Source organism: Aptenodytes forsteri, unplaced genomic scaffold (genome assembly GCF_000699145.1).
Source record: "Aptenodytes forsteri isolate BGI_AS27 unplaced genomic scaffold, ASM69914v1 Scaffold351, whole genome shotgun sequence".
NCBI classification, from domain to species: domain Eukaryota; kingdom Metazoa; phylum Chordata; class Aves; order Sphenisciformes; family Spheniscidae; genus Aptenodytes; species Aptenodytes forsteri.
Genome location: NW_008794604.1, coordinates 483,463 through 499,753, shown reverse-complemented (window position 1 = coordinate 499,753; position 16,291 = coordinate 483,463). Strand labels below are relative to the sequence as shown.

The 16,291-nt window shown below is 54.2% G+C and overlaps 1 protein-coding gene across 1 annotated transcript in view; it reads right to left on the bottom strand.

The window, feature by feature from the left end:
* Positions 1-15,171, bottom strand: part of HSPA9 (heat shock protein family A (Hsp70) member 9) — a 50,620-nt gene extending 35,449 nt beyond the window's left edge. Inside the window, exons 1-2 of the mRNA XM_009273200.2 lie at positions 15,102-15,171; positions 13,117-13,190 (exon numbers count right to left, since the gene is read on the bottom strand). Coding sequence (XP_009271475.2) covers positions 13,117-13,190; positions 15,102-15,171 — 144 coding nt within the window. The remainder of the gene's footprint in view (positions 1-13,116; positions 13,191-15,101) is intronic.
* Positions 15,172-16,291: the final 1,120 nt, after the last annotated feature.

Sequence of the window (16,291 nt, the reverse complement as noted above, 5' to 3'; positions counted from 1 at the left end):
GGTGAGCAATTGTACTGTGCATCACTTGCTTTGTGTATTATTATTATTATTATCATATTATTATTATCTTTTTTTTTTTTTGATTATTAAACTGTTTTTATCTCAACCCACGAGTTTTTCTCACTTGTGCTTTTCCAATTCTCTCCCCCATCCCACCGGGGAGAGGGGGGAGTGAGCGAGCGGCTGCGTGGCGCTCAGTTGCCGACTGAGGTTAAACCACGACATAATGAAAACTCAGCCCCGGGCACGGGTGCTGCCAAAGGGAGCACACCCCTCCATTTCAGCAGCTCCAAGGTTTCCACCTCCTCACTGCGAGGTGCCCTTCAGAGAAGCATCTTTCTCACGAGAACGGCAGCTGACCCTTCCTGCTAATTTGGAGCTGAGATAAAACCCAGGTGAATCTCAAGAGCTATGGGACCTTCAAGGCTGTAACTCCCTCCTCCAGGAGTATTTATGTTCCTGGGACCAATTAAGCTGGGGTTGAGCCACACCTTGCACTCCTTGAGGTGCTTTCCACCAGCGAGCCCGTGCTGGCTTTGTGCTCTGTGCGTAAGCGAGCACAGGGACGGGGTAGTGCCGGTGTGCTCGTAACCAGAGAAATTTAACCCTGGTGACCGTATCCTAAAAAAGAAAATAAAATGTTGATTGCTTCCTGGGAGCTCTCAGTTCACGGGCAAGAGCCATCGCAACCCTGTCCTGGGAAGGGCAACGTCTCCTGGGAGTGGTAATCAGGGATCCGGGATGTCAGAGAGCAAACGCTGAGAGCCCACCAGGAATTATTAGCGGTGAAACCTTGCAAGCAAACATTTGAGCTCACCAAAATCCAGCAATGGCAAAATACGGAATTATCTGGGTTATTCCCACCCCGTTTGTGAAGGGAAGGAGCTTTGGGGATGGTTTCTCTAAGGATGCAGAGGGGGGATTCAAACCTCCCTTTAATTGTTCCTCCAGGTCATAAACTACAGAGGTGTGGAATACATTTCTGTGCAAAACGCTGCTGCTGGCTGTGTCTCCTCACTTGGGGAGAGCCCCCAGGGACAGGACGGGGGAACGGGGGCAACAACAAAAAAAATGCAGCTAGAATTATAAAAGTGAGGAAAGAGTGGAAAGAGGAGAAGAAACAAAGTCAAATGAAAATAGGGAGGGGAAGAACTGTGGGGCTGTAGCAGCGGTCCTGCTCCCTTGGGTCCCTGCTGCCAAGGCAGGGTCTGGGCAGGCACGGCAAACCGACTGATACCACGCGTGAGACCCGTGATAGGATTAATAGGAAACTGTATTTTTCCTTAACTTTTTGGGTTAAATAGGGCAAACTTTTCCACAGCCTGGGGAGTTGCACACACTCAGTGGGGCAAATGGGGCTTCTCTGTGTGCTGGCTGAGCCGGGCGACTCCGAGGAGCTCCGCTGCACCCCAGGACCGGGGTGCCGGCTGGAGGGACGGAGGTGCCGGGTCCCAGGGACAGGGCCATCCCTGGGAGGCAGGCTGTGACGGGGAGCCGGTAGCCAACACGCAGCGGCGCTTTCTCTCTCCCTTCTCATTGCTTTTGTGCGCGTCCTACTTCTTCAAAGCTCCTGACCACCCCAACTAGCTTTTTTTTCCTTCTTCTTTCTCCAAAAAGTGTGACATTATCACCCTCTGTAAAACTGCCAAACAAGTGACTCGCCTTTGCGTTTCCCGGCAGGGCTGCTCTTCAATTAAAAGCTTTTCTTGATGTTTTAACTTTTACCTCTCTTAATTGAGGTTCCTTTCTCCAGCCTCCTCCCCCTTTTTAATGAGAGGCTAAAATGCCTCATCTTAACGGAGCTTTGCAACGGGCAGCGCTGGCGTCCGCGCGGTGTGAAACCCGGGAGCACGTTTGGAGGGCAAAGGCTTCCAAAGCTGAGCTGCTCGTGGCCCGGCCAAGTGTCACGGAGACTGGGAGAAAAAGCCAGTGGAAAAATATAGGATCCAGGCCACGTGTAAAATGATCCTGCCCTTGGTGCATGCTCCCAGGCTCCATCAGTCAGCACTTCAGCAGCTAATGACACAGCAACGCTTCTCCTTTCCCTGTTATAAATGCAGGGCAGGGACCCAAGTGATGCGATGGAGGCGAGTCGGGCACAGCCAGGTTTACTCCTTGGCCGGTCCCAGCCTCATGCCTGGCACCCACATCTCCCCTCCTGGAGCACCGTTGCAGCACTACCAGCCCCAAATGTTTTAAAAGCATGAGCTGGGATAAACGTAGTAAGGAAGAGAAAAAAAAAAAAAGACTGTACATGTACATCCTCTTTAGTTTGCCTGCTAATTTATGGACAGGTAAGCCTCTCCCCTGCCAAGTTTTTCTTCACAAAAAAAGAGGGTTAGAAACACTTCATAAAAAACATTGAGCACTTCACAAATTTTGCAAGTCCTTCTTGTGCAGGGACGGGGATAATTTTCTGTGAATTACTCATTTTTTAAAAATATAGTATGTGTGCAAAGCAAAGCAACCGCACACCTTTATTTATTTTACATCCCACCTCGGCTAAGTTCAGAAGCCTCTGATTATGTACCCTCAGACATTTTTAAAAGCTGCTCACTTGTGAAAACCAATCTCCTTATAAAATAATGAATTGGAAGCTTTCATGGGAATTAACTGCGTGCTGCTGGGAACCGGTACGTGGAGGATAACAGAGATATCACAGGGGTTTGCAGATCGGCTCCCTCCCCGCTCCTCTCCTGGCCCAGCCGGGCTGGTTCTTGCAGGTGGCCCCGGGCTGCTGGAGATGCAGCGACCGCACGCTCCGGACTGGGATGAACGGGAGCTTTTGGGGCTCATTGCAAAGGGTTTCCTCGCACCAGGGCTGATCCCTGCTGCAGACGTGTCCCCTCGGTGCATCGTCTTGCTGCAGAAGGTGCCCCGGCTCCTCCGCAGGGCTGCTGCACTCGCTGAGCTGCTCAAGTCTAGGTGGTGCCAGATGTCCTTGAAATGCTGCTAAAGGGACAAATGTCTGCAAAATCACTCATCTCTTGCTGTCCTGACCATTTTATGTCTTCCTTCATACGGTGAGCCTCGTAGCTTGTAAACTCTTAAACCCTCCTCACCAACTCTCAAGCAGTTTTAAACCTGAAACGCTGCATTGAAATACTTCCATGACTTCAGGTGCAGATTTTATTTCTGGCCTTGGAACAGTTTAAGAATGTCTGATGTTATGTGCTTGGTTGTCTTTAAAAGTCATTCATTTGCAGCATACAATTGCCTTACAAAGTCCTGGTGTGGGATTTGGGAGGGGAGAGCAGGAGCTGGAGCAGAAGGGCCGCTCGGAGCCCGGGAAGCCCTTCTCAAAGCCTCGCAGATGGGCAAGCAGACGCTTTCACGAGGGGAGAGCGGTGCGAGCTCTTGGATGAAAGTGGATGAAGCGAGGACAGCAGGACTGGGGGGAGAACGCAGGAGTAAAAGCCAGGAGCCGGGTTTCCCAGCCCGCAGGGTTGGGCAAGGAGTTGGCACGTTGGTGCTTGGCAAACGGGACCACTTACATACCAGTGCAAAGCCACGGGCAAGCCGGACGGAGGAGACTCGCAGGCGGCACCTGGCTCATCCGCAGGCACAGGGATACGAACACACAGCCAAAGCTTTGGGATAAATTCTGGAGGACGTGTATATATATTTTTGTAGACAATAATTTTGATTAACAGACAGAAAATCAGTTTTATAGGGGCTTTTAGGAGGACGTTTGCCAGCATGAATAAACAACAAGCGCTCTCGCCTGGCTCCGAGGACAGGCTGGGGACGGGGCTGTGGGGCAGAGCGAGCCTCAGCGGGCTCAGTGTGTGCCCGGGACCGCGTGTCCACCACCCCCTGCTCCGTGGTGGCTTGAAGCTTGGCCAGCACCAGAGCCACTGAAAAAAATGATGTTTTACTCTTTACAGATCATTTAATGCTCTAATGAGATTCCTTAAAAATACAAACGAGCCACCTGATACGGCAGGATGAAAGCCTATCTCCATGGCAGTGATTTTCCTGAAGATGCTTTTCATCTTTGGCTGCTGGAAGCTTCGACGTAAAAATTTATCACCCGCCCTCCCCTAATAAAATGTGATGGTTTTACTGTATTTTTTATATAAATGTACATTTAGTTTTGAATTATACCAAGAGGCAGGCGCTAGCTTTGGTCAAGTCTGCGACATGCAGCGTAAATCACAGCTCCCTAGCAACTTCCCAGGACCACAGTCTTCTGCCTAAGGGTACAAGTAACTTCTATTGACTTCAATGAAAGTTTCTGGTACCCTGCAGTGAGAGAATAGGCCCCCAGAGACTCATTTGCTGTTGATTAAAAGCAAGAGACTAATAGCACTGGGCACCATGGTGCAGCCAAGCGCTGTGCCGCTTCCCGCCCTCACCGCTGCCGCTGCATCGACTCAAAGCCCGGCCCTGCTTTTCCTGGGAGCCCAAAGCTCTCCAAAATGCATCTTGTTTCTGACCCCAAACCCACTTGTTTTGGCTGTTACACCCCCAAACAGCGCCCAGTGTCACCCCAGTGCTCCCAGCTGTCCCGCACTGGGCTGGCCCCCCTTTGTCTGCCACGGGCTGCCCAACCTCACCCAGCCCCTGCCTCCCAGGGGACATCCCACCACCCGCAGCTGACTTCCGAAAAGGTCCTGGGGTTCCCCTACAGCCGCAGCCTTGGTCTGCTCAGCAGCTGTGCAAGGCACGGAGAGATGGGGGCAGGGGTTTATGGGGTCACCACCTCCCATTGCCCACAGCGAGGGGCACCAGCCTGGCTTTTCATTTCCTGTCCTGTCCAAGGCTGGGGGGGCCAGCAGAGCCCCCCGAGCACAAGACCGGTACATGAGCCGATGGAGCAGCCGCCTTTGATCTGATTGAGCATAACGAGCAGTGCAGGACCTTGGGAGATGCACCATCAGCATGATTAGCCACGTCCTCCGGGGAAGGGGCTACGCCAGGGAGACGGGAAGATGACTGGTGATGCAGGAGTAGCAGATGGTCTCTCTCAAGAAGAACGCAGGGACAGTAATTACAAGAGACAAGAGGAATGCTGCTGGCTCGCTCACAAGAATTTGTCCAAGCAATCATGGGAAGCATGAGCCTCTCCAGAGAGCGGGGAAGGAAGCGCAATGGGGGATGAAGACTTTTGCCCGCAGGCTCCCAGTGCTGCGGCCAGAGCCCACCCACCTCTCCAAGGGGACACGGACTCTCCCTCCACTTTGCACCGCGCCTGCGACTCCTTCTTCACCAGGATAACCATGGTTTTATATGCTTTAAGCTTGGCTTTGCTTTCTCCTGCTCTACGTTGTCCAAAGGGCATCCCAACCACCATGCTGCTTGTCCCAGCCACTTCCCAACAGGTCTGAGATAAAGACGTGACTTTGGTTCTTGCTTCTCGTATGGGACAAGCGGTGCCAGGAAGGACGGGCTGGCTGTGACCTGGGAGCATCACTTCCCAGGGCTGCTCAGGGAAGAAAAAAAACAGAGAGCGTAGCTCATGGTTTGCAAGTCTTTTCCATCCTCTTTTGCCCAGCTGTGATTTTATGCCTTATTGCCCCTCTACCCCATGCCCTCATTTTTCTACTCTACCATGACTCTCTGTTCCCCTTGGAGTAGCTGCCTGCCAGCCAAAGCACAGCGGAGGTTAGAGAAGAGCTTAATTAGTGCTCCTCTCCCTCGCAGCCTGCTCCCCTGTGCCCGCTGGTGTCCCCACAGCAGGGCTGGACAAGCAGGGGACGTGGAAACGGAGAGGTGAGGAGGGCAGTGCCACCCCAGGGTGCTTTTACTGTGGGGGATCCCCCACCCATACGTACCCCTTGATGTTTTAGCTCTGCAATGCAGCCTGAGCAGTAGCTGAGACCTAGAGGTGATGAGGAAATCAGGGCTAATTAGAACCGCTAATTAGATCTCTGCTGAAACACCACCTCTGCTCTGTGCCCATGGGCTGTGCTCTGAGACGGGTCCCTCCTGCGCCTGTGCCACCCCATTGGCACACACGTGCTGCACACACACAAGCCTAAATAAATAAATACATAAATAATAAAAAATCACTTTTGACAAGACTGAAGTATTTCACGTTGCGCTCCCGCTGACTTGGGCAGAGCCGCAGCCCCGGCTCCGCCGAGGGTGGGCAGAGCCGCAGCCCCGGCTCCGCCGAGGGCACTGCGCCAGGAACATCCAAGGGAGATCTATTGCGCTTCCCATTTATTCAGCTCAGCCTACAGGGGCGAAGCTGCCGGACGGTTGGGATGGCTCCGCACACGTTAGAGCGAGCCCAGCGATCCACTTCTCCGGCACCAGCCAAAGCAGGGCCAACGGGCGTTGGGGGGACCCACCTGCCGGGTCACGCTCACCTTGGGGTTTTGCAGGGAGCACAGCTGGGATTTTACTCCTGCAAGCTTTGCCAAAGGGCTCTGCAGCACATCTGCCCAGCTCCAGCACCAAAACCCTTCCCGGAGAGCCCCGTCCCCTGCTGTGGTGGAGGAACAGCAGTGCACAGCACAGAGGGACCTCCCAGGGGACCCGGGGGACAGCCAGCTCCTGGCCCTGGGCAGCCGGCAGCGCCAGCTTGAGCATTTGTGCTCAAGCTTTCCCATCCCGTTCCCGGCAGCAGCAAACCCTTAGGTCAACTCAGCTACTCCTGGAAGGGCAGTCAGCGCACGTATCCGTCACCTCCAGGGAGGGAGGGGACTACCTCCCCCTCCTTAGAGCGGGGGTTTAAAATTAAAAGCCCTCCAGGATTGCAAAGTACAGACCCATGGCCAGGAGCATCGGTACTTTTGAGTTTACCCGGTGTTTGTTGGAATGGGGGTTGTGCCACATATCTGCCGAGGACAACCGGAGCGGAGCCACATGGACATTTTGGTTTCGTTGCTGCCACCATCAGCGTTTGTCTTGCAGGATGCAGCATTGACCACAGCAAACGTACCCTTGGGTCAATACCGTTTGCTATTTATATCAGCAGACCTTATTAGGAGTGCCAGATTAGGCTATAAGGCCCTGATTTACTGGAGCACTTAAGCCTGTGCCTAACTTTAAGTACACAAGTAGATCCATTGACTTCGGTGGTTTAAGGTTCGACATTTGTACATAACTTGCTGAACAAGGACCTACATTATTCATCCAAAACCCCGGGTAATGCGTTCTTAGGAAATAACTGTAGCAAACTCTACAAATCCCTGCTGAAAGGACATCCTAAAGCCCTGGCTGGATAGAGACATTAGCTGGGATTGCTTTGTAAACAGTGCGCATACATAGATATATAAAAATCTTTAAATCGGGCAGTGCAAGATTCAGACTTGCAGAGGTCCCAGCTCTGCCTCCTCGCTGGATCTCAGGAGAGGGGACGTGGCAGTGCAGCAAAGCACGGTAGCACAGACCAGCTCTCCCCATAATGCAGCCATATAGGGGACAGTGCAATTAAGCAAACTAATTGAAGTGCAAATGTAGGTGCTTATACCAGAGACATTTGGGCAACATCAGCGGTAACTGAGCCTGTTCAGTTCCTGTTATTGCAGTACCAAGATGATATAAAGCCATGTAGAGTTAAAACATAGGCACAAAAAGCTACAAGCAGAGGAAGCAGGCGTCTCCCCGCTTCAGGGACCCCCCACGGGGTGCAGACCCATGGCGCTACAAGCAGAGGAAGCAGGCGTCTCCCCACTTCAGGGACCCCCCATGGGGTGCAGACCTGTGGGAGGTGAGCAGAGCCAGCCCACTGATAGCACCGGCCACAGCACAGGGACCACCAGGCCACAGCAATGGAGCAGAACAAAGGACAAGCCTGGGGACCGTACCCACAAAGCAGAGCTGACAAGGCACATTGCAAAGGCACCCTATAGCTCAAGCAAGGAGCTCAGCTTAAATCATCTCCCAAGCTAAGGGGGAGGGTCCCCGAGGAAGCTGCTCCCACCTCCTTAGCACCCACCTGCCCCCAGCAGCAGGAGCCCTGGGCACAGCTGTGCCACATCAGGACCCTGATGCTCAGAGCCTCTCAGGCACTTTTACGGCGTGCATTAATCCCCCCTCTTTCCCCAGCTGGAATTGTTTCCTCCAAGATGGGTTTCGGGTGGCTGGGAGGGAAAGCAGTGATGGTGTGGGCAGGATGCGTCCCGCTGGCCGCACCGCTCCATTTGCAGGGGACCAGAGCAGGGGACCTCGGTTTGCAAGGGACCTGGAGAGGCAGCGACCAGATCAGTGCTTGCCCACGCAATGTTTTCTGTTACTGCAGCTGCAATTATCCCAAGTCGTCAGGAGCAACCTGTGTGGCATTAGCGGGGAAAGCACCGCGCATGCTTTGCTGCCGGCGTCCAGAAGACGGGCTGGCAAAATGAGCTAAAATGATATGGGTTTGAGCCATTTCATAAAATGTAATAGAGAATTATATCCCCGTTGTGCAATTCCACCGGATAGTTGAAAAAAAACCCAGAAATCTGTTGAAAGGATCTCATTCTGCAGTCAGCCTGATGAGCAACAGGAGAAATCCTTGCCGCATCCGAACGCGTTTGTTGGTGCCCCGTGAGATGCGCTATTACGCTATATAGCTTTTCCATACATCGCGCCACGTCTGTGCACATAAGTGACCACCTATAGGCGCACGGAGGGGGGTGTCTGTGCACGCAGACAGGTCTGTGTGTGCGTCCCTGCGCTGCGCCCCGTGCCAAAATGCGGGAGCGGGAGGAAGAGGGTCCACAACCGGACCGGCTTCATCTTCCTCGCCGTGCAGCTGCTGGTGAGATTCAAGCAGCGGGAAGCGGGGAGAGCCAAATGTTATGGATCCCTCAACCGCTGTTATTTGTCCCCATGTGCATTGCTGGTATTTTGCATTAAAATATATGTTGTTAAATTTATGCCTTTATATATATATATATGTGTAATATGGCTGAGTTACGGTTGCTGTGGGAACTATAACTTTCTTTTTTCCAAGAGGCTGTTATATGTCTTATTATGTTGTATCATCTGGAGGTTGGCTGGAAACAAGATTGCTGCTGTTAATCCTTCAGCTTGGAGGGCTGATTAAACCCAGCCGTCCCCTCCTCGGGTCTGTAGCTGCACGTAGGGTCTGTAGCTGCATGTGGGCAGTCCTTGTATCACAGACTCTAATTAGACTGCTCGTTTGGGGCAGAGTCCGGGCTCCGGAGAACAGCATGGCTTAAAGCATCGGTGTGAGCTGGCTTTTACGGGGCGCGGGCGGTTGGCTGGGGACAAGTCCAGCCACGGGTAAACAGGGTCAAGCTCCTGCTTCCCCCGTAGTGGCCGGGGCTTGGGCAGGATTTGGGCTGGGTCCCATCCCTGCCAGCCTGAGCCTCTCCGTCAGGGAGCTGGGAAGCCAGGAGAAGGGCAGATCCAAAACCCCATGGGATACAGCCCCATGAAACTGCCCACTCCTGCCCGCCCTCCGTCACTTCCCATTGCCATCAATGGGACATACCCAAGCCCCACGCCATGGGGTTTGCTCCCGGGGGAGAAACATGTCCATGGCCTCTTCCATACCTGGTGCAGCGCAGCTCTGCAGGGGACGTGCCCTCCCACCTCGCCGGGTGAGCGCTTCGGGAGCATCTTCATCCCCGCACGCAGAGTCAGGGCAGCACCCGGAGGCACCGGGACGCTGCTGGGACCCCCATCGCACCAAACCCCCGCTGAAAGCAGGATTCGCTCCCGAAAGCCCGGCGCTGGGTCCTCCTAACACCCTGGCAGGGTTTGTTTGTGTTTCGGCTGCTGCGAGTCACCGAGGTGGCTGATTAAAGGCTTTAATGGGCCATGGAGCGGGTTGATTTGCTGGGAGGCTGCTGTAAAAAGATAGGAAGGCTGCTTAGTGCCTCGGTCACTGGAGGTATAAACAAAGGATGGATTTTGCTAGCACATGTCCACTCTCCTCGTAATGAAACGCAAATTGCTCGCCAAGAAACTGCTCCGGGATATAGATGTTTGTGAGAGGCTAAATGGGCTTCTTACCGTTTAAATATTTATTCCTTTCCTTGCGCTTATTTTTTTTAATTTGCAGAAGGCACTGGTGTATAAAAGCTTCAGTGCACAACATTTAAAGGGAAGGGAAGTAATTTCTATCTGTTAAATGCTCTCCCACCAGACCCCTTCCGTGGCTGGTGTAACAGCTGCATCTCCTATGGTGCCCTAAAGAGCAACACATTTGGGCACTGAGGGACCCATGGGGATGAAACTCCTGGCACTGAGAGGCAACGCTGACTCCAAACTCCAGCGGAGACCCGAGCAGCAGCCCCCGAACGGCATGCAGTGGGGGGGACCCAGCAGCGCTGGCCCCGGAGGGATCCTTCAGCATGTTCACACGCCCCTGAGCCCAAGCAGGGCTGAGAGCTGCCAGCCCCCAAACCCACCTCTAACCTGGGTTTGGGGCTCCGGGAAGCCTGGCAGCGCGAGAGGCTTTTCCTTTAGAGCATCGATCCCAGGCGGGCTCAGCCCTGGTGCCCAAGACCCCGGACCCAAGGGCTGGCCCAGGCGGTTTCCAGCCCAGAGCCACCCTGTCACATCTCCCCATGGAGGGCAACATCCCCCATGCCGAGGTGTTCTCCAGAGCATCGTGGCTTCCCATCACTCTCCTGCTGGGGACGATTTATGCCAGACATAAATAATCCTCCAACTGAAGCTGCAGGAAGGAGTTATGTACAGAGGAGGGATGAATCCCGCTGCAGGGTGATGTTCCCCGCATGACTAATGGCTTTGGTAGCACTATTTTGAGTCTGTCCCCGCTGTGAGGAGGTCGAGAGGCAGGGGATGGGGACAGGACAGTTTTGGGGTGTCCTTGACCCCGAGCCCCCAGGAAGAGGCTGGTGAAAGCGTAGGAAGAAAATGGACTTTGGGCCTTGGGCTGTGTCTGTATCGGTTCAGATCCCTCCCAGGTGACTTCTCAGCTTTCACGCTGCCACTCAGCCTTCAAGAGCAAAGATTTCCTGATGAAATTAAAAGGAAAAACTGGTATAGTTGCTGCTTCGAGCCAGGGCCTCATTAAAGCCCGAATTCCCTCTCACCGGTGGGGTGAAGGTTTCTCCCCATCTCGCTACAGGGTGATCGTCAAAATTAACCCAGCACAAACCCAAACGCAAAAGGTCGGATGAAGTTGTTGGAAGATGAAGCCATGCCCTCCCCGGCTGCCCCGGTTGCACACAAACAGCCTGGCCCTACCTGTGCAAGCCCTGCTTTGCTCCTGCCCGCACATCCCTCCCTGCCCAGCCGCAAAACACGGGGCAGGCAGCGCGTGGCGTTGATGGAAAAGTACTGCAGTGAAATGACAGAGATTTCCCTGCCACAATACTGATATTTTAAAGTTATTTATGTACTAAATGTACCAGGGTTGCTATTGTCTCCGCAGCTCCATTTATTGTAAGGCATGCAGCATGAATTTAACATCGAGGGCTTTGTGCTGGGGAGGGCTGCCTGCGCGGCACGAGCATTGCGAGAAGGAGCGGTTGGGGCCAGCTGCCCTTCCCACCCCCCCAGCGCTGCCTGACCTTGGGCCAGGTGCTTACTGATGCTTTCACCAGGGCAAATGCAGAAATCAAGGTTTGCTCTATAATTTGCTTTTCAGGTGTAGTAAAAGGCAAGCGGAGGTTTAGAGGAGAGCCGAGGGAGCGGGGTGGCAGGGACGCAGTGACGTTAGGGCTGCAGCTGGGCGATGCTCCCACTCCCATCCTGGCCTCGGGATGACAGCAGGGTTGGGAGAACATCAAGGAGGGCACCTGAAAGCAGGAACGTGTCGTGCTGCCTGCCCTCCCCGTGACTCGGTTTCCCCATCTGCAGAATGGGGCGGCTGAGCTCCCTTGGGTGGCTGCAGCGAGCGTGGGTGTGGTGTTTGGCAGCCCCATGGCAAAGGCACCTCGCAAGCCCCGTCCTGGGAGTCAAGCCCCAGCATGCACGGAGCCAGCTCCCTGTTCCCAGCGCTCGTCCCAGCTCTGCTTTCTTTGTCACTAAGTGTCGATCCACCTCAAACAGCTGCATTTCCAGGAGCCCTGGCTGTTTGCGCTCGGCGTGACATCACTCTGCTTTGCAGTTTACCTTCTGCTCTTCAGACGAGTTTATTCCTGCCCTTGAATCCCCGTTTGGCTTGCAAGTCACTCCCAGCCCGTTGTGCCTCCGTGTGGCCCCAGCTCTGCTCTGGGCAGCGTCGCACTGCCCTGGGTCTGCCTCGCATCGCTCATCACCTCCTCTGGGTTTTTTTCCTGGTGACTGGCTGGTGTTGGGATTTGCACCACCTGGTTTGATGCCCCTCGCCTCTGCCAGTCGCCTGCGTTTCCTTCTGCCTGTTCCACATTATTAGTCCTTTTCTTCTCCCCCCCTCTCCAATCCCCCTTAGGTTATTTGTTGCAATTTGGTTTTCTGACGTTCTGTTGTGTTTTATTTTTCTCGGCATCGCATCTTCGGGGATTTCACTCACATCATTTCAGCCTGAATTTGCATTGACATCATTATGTTTCTTCTTTTCATCCCACTTGATTTTTCTTTGGAGCCAGCGCTGTTTCAATGTTCCCTGACATGGTTTGGGGACCTCTTCGGCCTTATTCTGGAGAGTTTGCCTTTCGTGGCATGCAATTGCTCACGAGCGCGCGCTTGGCCTCAGGCAAGCGCAGGCAGAGCCTGTTGTAGCGTTTCTGGGCTGAGCTGGGGAAACGTTCCCGAGTCTGCAACAGAGGCGGCTGCTGGCTGCAGGGGCCGTGTCCCGGCTGGGAGCAGGAGAGCTGCTTGCAGCCTTGCACCAGCCCCTACCGAGTCAGCACCTTCTCTCTGCCCCATTTCCCTGTCGCCAATGCCGAGATAACAGTGCCTGTCCGCTCTGGCATCCGAGGAGGTAAAAGACTGTCACTGTTATTGAAGTTGAGTGCTACGAGACAGGAGCGATTGCCATCATCACAAGGAGAGATCCAAATTCCCACGCGATACTTCTTTGGGTTAAAGCCGAGTTGGTCGGGGTGCCCCACGCAGGCAGGGGTCACTGGTGCTCCCCCCTGCCCCACACACCGGGGCACCCACCCCTTCCACGGCCATGTGGTGGTTCATGTGCTGTGATCCTCTGGCACGACCTGGCTGCTCGCCTCCGGGTAGGTACCAGGGCTGGTGAGACGAGGATGGGTGGGCAGGGATGCCACCTGAAGGCTCCAGGGTGTCTGTCCTTCTGGTCCTCACCTGCTGCTTGCGCTTAGGAAGCCCGATGAGCTCCCTGGCATCAGGTCCTTCCTTGCTAATCTTAATATCCAGCCCTGGAAAGACACCACAGTTATACACAGCACAAATTGTCTGGGCAGGGACACGCGGGGATGTGACAAACCAGAGTGGGAGGGAGACATCAGCAGTAATGCAGGTATCAGGTCAGTGCTCAAGTGGGGAAAGAGCACGTAGGTTCCCCAAATCCCTGCCCGGTGCATCGTCTGCCCAATTAACAGTCCTCATCAGGGACTATTCCCTTGCTAGTGACCTCCTGGGGATGGACAGACTGACCACCGCCTGGGACACACCAGCCATCACGTAAAGCCTGGGAACATCCTGAGGTGAGGGGAAGAGGGACCTTGGTGGCAAGAGCATGAGCTCCTGGTGCCACCACCCAAGCTGCAGCCCTGCAAGAGCCTCCGAAAAGCAGCAGCAAGACCCCCCCGTCACATCACCCCAGTGCACGTGGGTTGATGGGGTGTCATGGGGGTGTGAACACGGGGGTTGCGTGGCCACTGCTGTCTGCAGGGAAGGACCATCGCCACATAACCCTGTGCCGGGCTTTGCTCCGGGGCCAGGTGCCCACCGGCTGGGAGCAGGCTGAGCCTTGGTGTTGTGCTGGTGGTGGTGCTGTGCACAACTAGGTGCTGTGCCTGGAGGTGGAGGCTCTCAAGAAGGAGAGCTCCACCACCATGCTGTGTAATCCCGACTGCCAAGCACGTCCTCCCAGCCTGAGCCCCCCGCAAGCCTGCCAAACGGAGCTGGAGCCTCGTCCTACCCCAGATCCTGGCACTTCTGAGCTTGGCTGGAGACGCCAGATTTTACCCTCAGTCAAAAAAAAAAAAAAAAAAAAAAAGATGGAGGATGCATGGAGGGAGCCAACAGGAAAAACATGATCAGACATCCTGAATCACAGAAAAAAACTACAGCATGGCATGTCTGAGCAGAACAGCATGTCGTTGCTAGCAGCCCGTGTACTTCAGCTACCGCTAAGAAGGAGAGGGATCTCGGCACAGCGGCTAACGGGGGAACTGCGAGTCCCAACTTCGTCAAGTACATCCGAGATCCACATTTAGACTCTCTGGGAAATGCTGGCTGAAAGGAAGCTGGCATGAAATTTCCATTTGCAGTCGCAGGGGCTTGGGGAAATCAATCTCTTTAGAGTCCTTTGGAAACCTCAGTCTGATGGCTTTAAATATTTACTGTACTCCTGCACACCAGATCCCAAAATTGCAGGGCACAGTCTCCCAGGCAGCCAGTTGGTTTAGATGCTGCAAGCCTCCAAAACAGTCTGTGCAGGTACTGATGAAAAACAATCCTTAATATGATTGTGATTTGCAGTTGCAAAACTGTGAGAAGCTTTTGAATTTGGGGAAAAACCAGAAATAATTCTTGTGACTACAGAGCATTAGCGTCCTTCCCGCGCTGGGCTGGCGATGAGAGCAGGACAAGGAAAGCCCACGCCTCAGCCAGCTGCGCCCACCGTCTCCCGCTGCAGGGATCAGCAACAGAAACACCCGCCCAGGATCATCTCCTGGTGCTTCTGTGGTTTTGGATGACTCGGATGGGGAAACTGGAAAGCAGAGATAATGCTTGTCCTGCTGTGTAGCTAATGACATCGCCATCTTGGAGGCTTTAAAGTGGCCAGAGTGAGCATTAGGCGTCTTTGGGATCCACCATTTTTTCTCTTAAGCATAACAGCAGGTAACATCTGTTCTTCCCCTTTTGAAGATGCCTCTGATGTCCCTGCCTTCTTCAGGGAGAGCCCTTGTTCAAACCTTAAAAATTCAACAAGACACTGGAAAGGAAGCTTTTGTCACCTTGTTATGGCCTCTCCCAAAGTGACCAGCCCATTTGCCCACTCCCTCACCCTGCCAGCACAGGGAGCGAGGGCAGGACAGGAGGCTGCTATGCTCTCCAGGCCACCAAAATCCATCACGATTGCTATGATCTGCTTCACCTACACCTGGAGCCCAAATGCCGCAGCTCATCGCAGCTCTGAGCCACCAGCAGCCCCCAGAGCCAGATGCCCATCGGAGGCAGCTGCTTTGGTGAGAGGCACAAAGAGAGACATCAGGGACCTGCAGATCCACGGCTGATGGCAAAAACATTGTACTCCAGCTACAGCATGTTGGATCAGGCTGTCAGGAGCATATCTGGATGGAAGCGTCTAAAGGGGACTTGCAAGGAAAGCCTGGAGACAGAGCAGAGCACAGCAAGAGGGTGTCCAGCACCTATCTGTGCCGGCCAGGCTGCAGAGGCAGAGCACAGCAAGAGGGTGTCCAGCACCTGTCCACGCTGGCCAGGCTGCAGAGGAGGTGGCACAGGGATGTCCTGGTCTCAGTCTCTCAGCCAGACTGCCATAGGTCTGTCAACGAAGAACACATCTTCATGTGTTTCAGAGGCACATGATGATAGCGGAGGGTTTGGGCGCCCTTATTCTTCCAGTCCAGAGAGGTCCTGAGAACAGCCAGAAGATACTTCGGTGGCTCATGAGGGATGTCCCACTGAAGTCCTGCTGTTAACGTGCAGCCTTCATCCTCCCTGAAGTGGGTCCCGTCCCAGCAGACAGCTCCAGCGGATCCCCTGTGCTGCCCTGCACCACAGCAGAGACTCCGACCAACTTGGGGGTCTCCAACTTTTGAGATCACTCTGAAATCAGCAGCAAAACAGCTGCAGGACACTCAGCAAGGAGTGCAACATAGCAGCTGGTCAGCGGGATTGTGGGTTAACCCCTTCGTTAGAGGGAGGATGCTGCTGTTTCACTGCTCTGTCCAGCACCTGCCTCCCCTGCACCGAGCAGCTGAAGGCAGCACCCCAGAGCAAGGGGTTCGGGTCGGCCAGGCTCAGCCCCTGCAGCCCATCTCAGCCTTCAGCAGGATATCCCAGGCCGACTGTAAGAAATGAAGTTATTTTAGCAAGAACATGCAGACCTGAAAGTGAGATAAATTCTGGAGTGAATTCATTCATCATCTCTGGAGAGCTGACAAGTGTGCTGGCGGGCCTGCCTGGCAGGGAGAGGACTGTGCCGGGATTGCTCCCTAAACAAATGGGGCTGACCGGTGAGCTCTGGGCATTGTCCTGGGCACACGAGGTCCCAGCGAGGGCATGACCTAATGCAGGTGATGCTGTGATGTCCCCTGTCCTCCTCCCC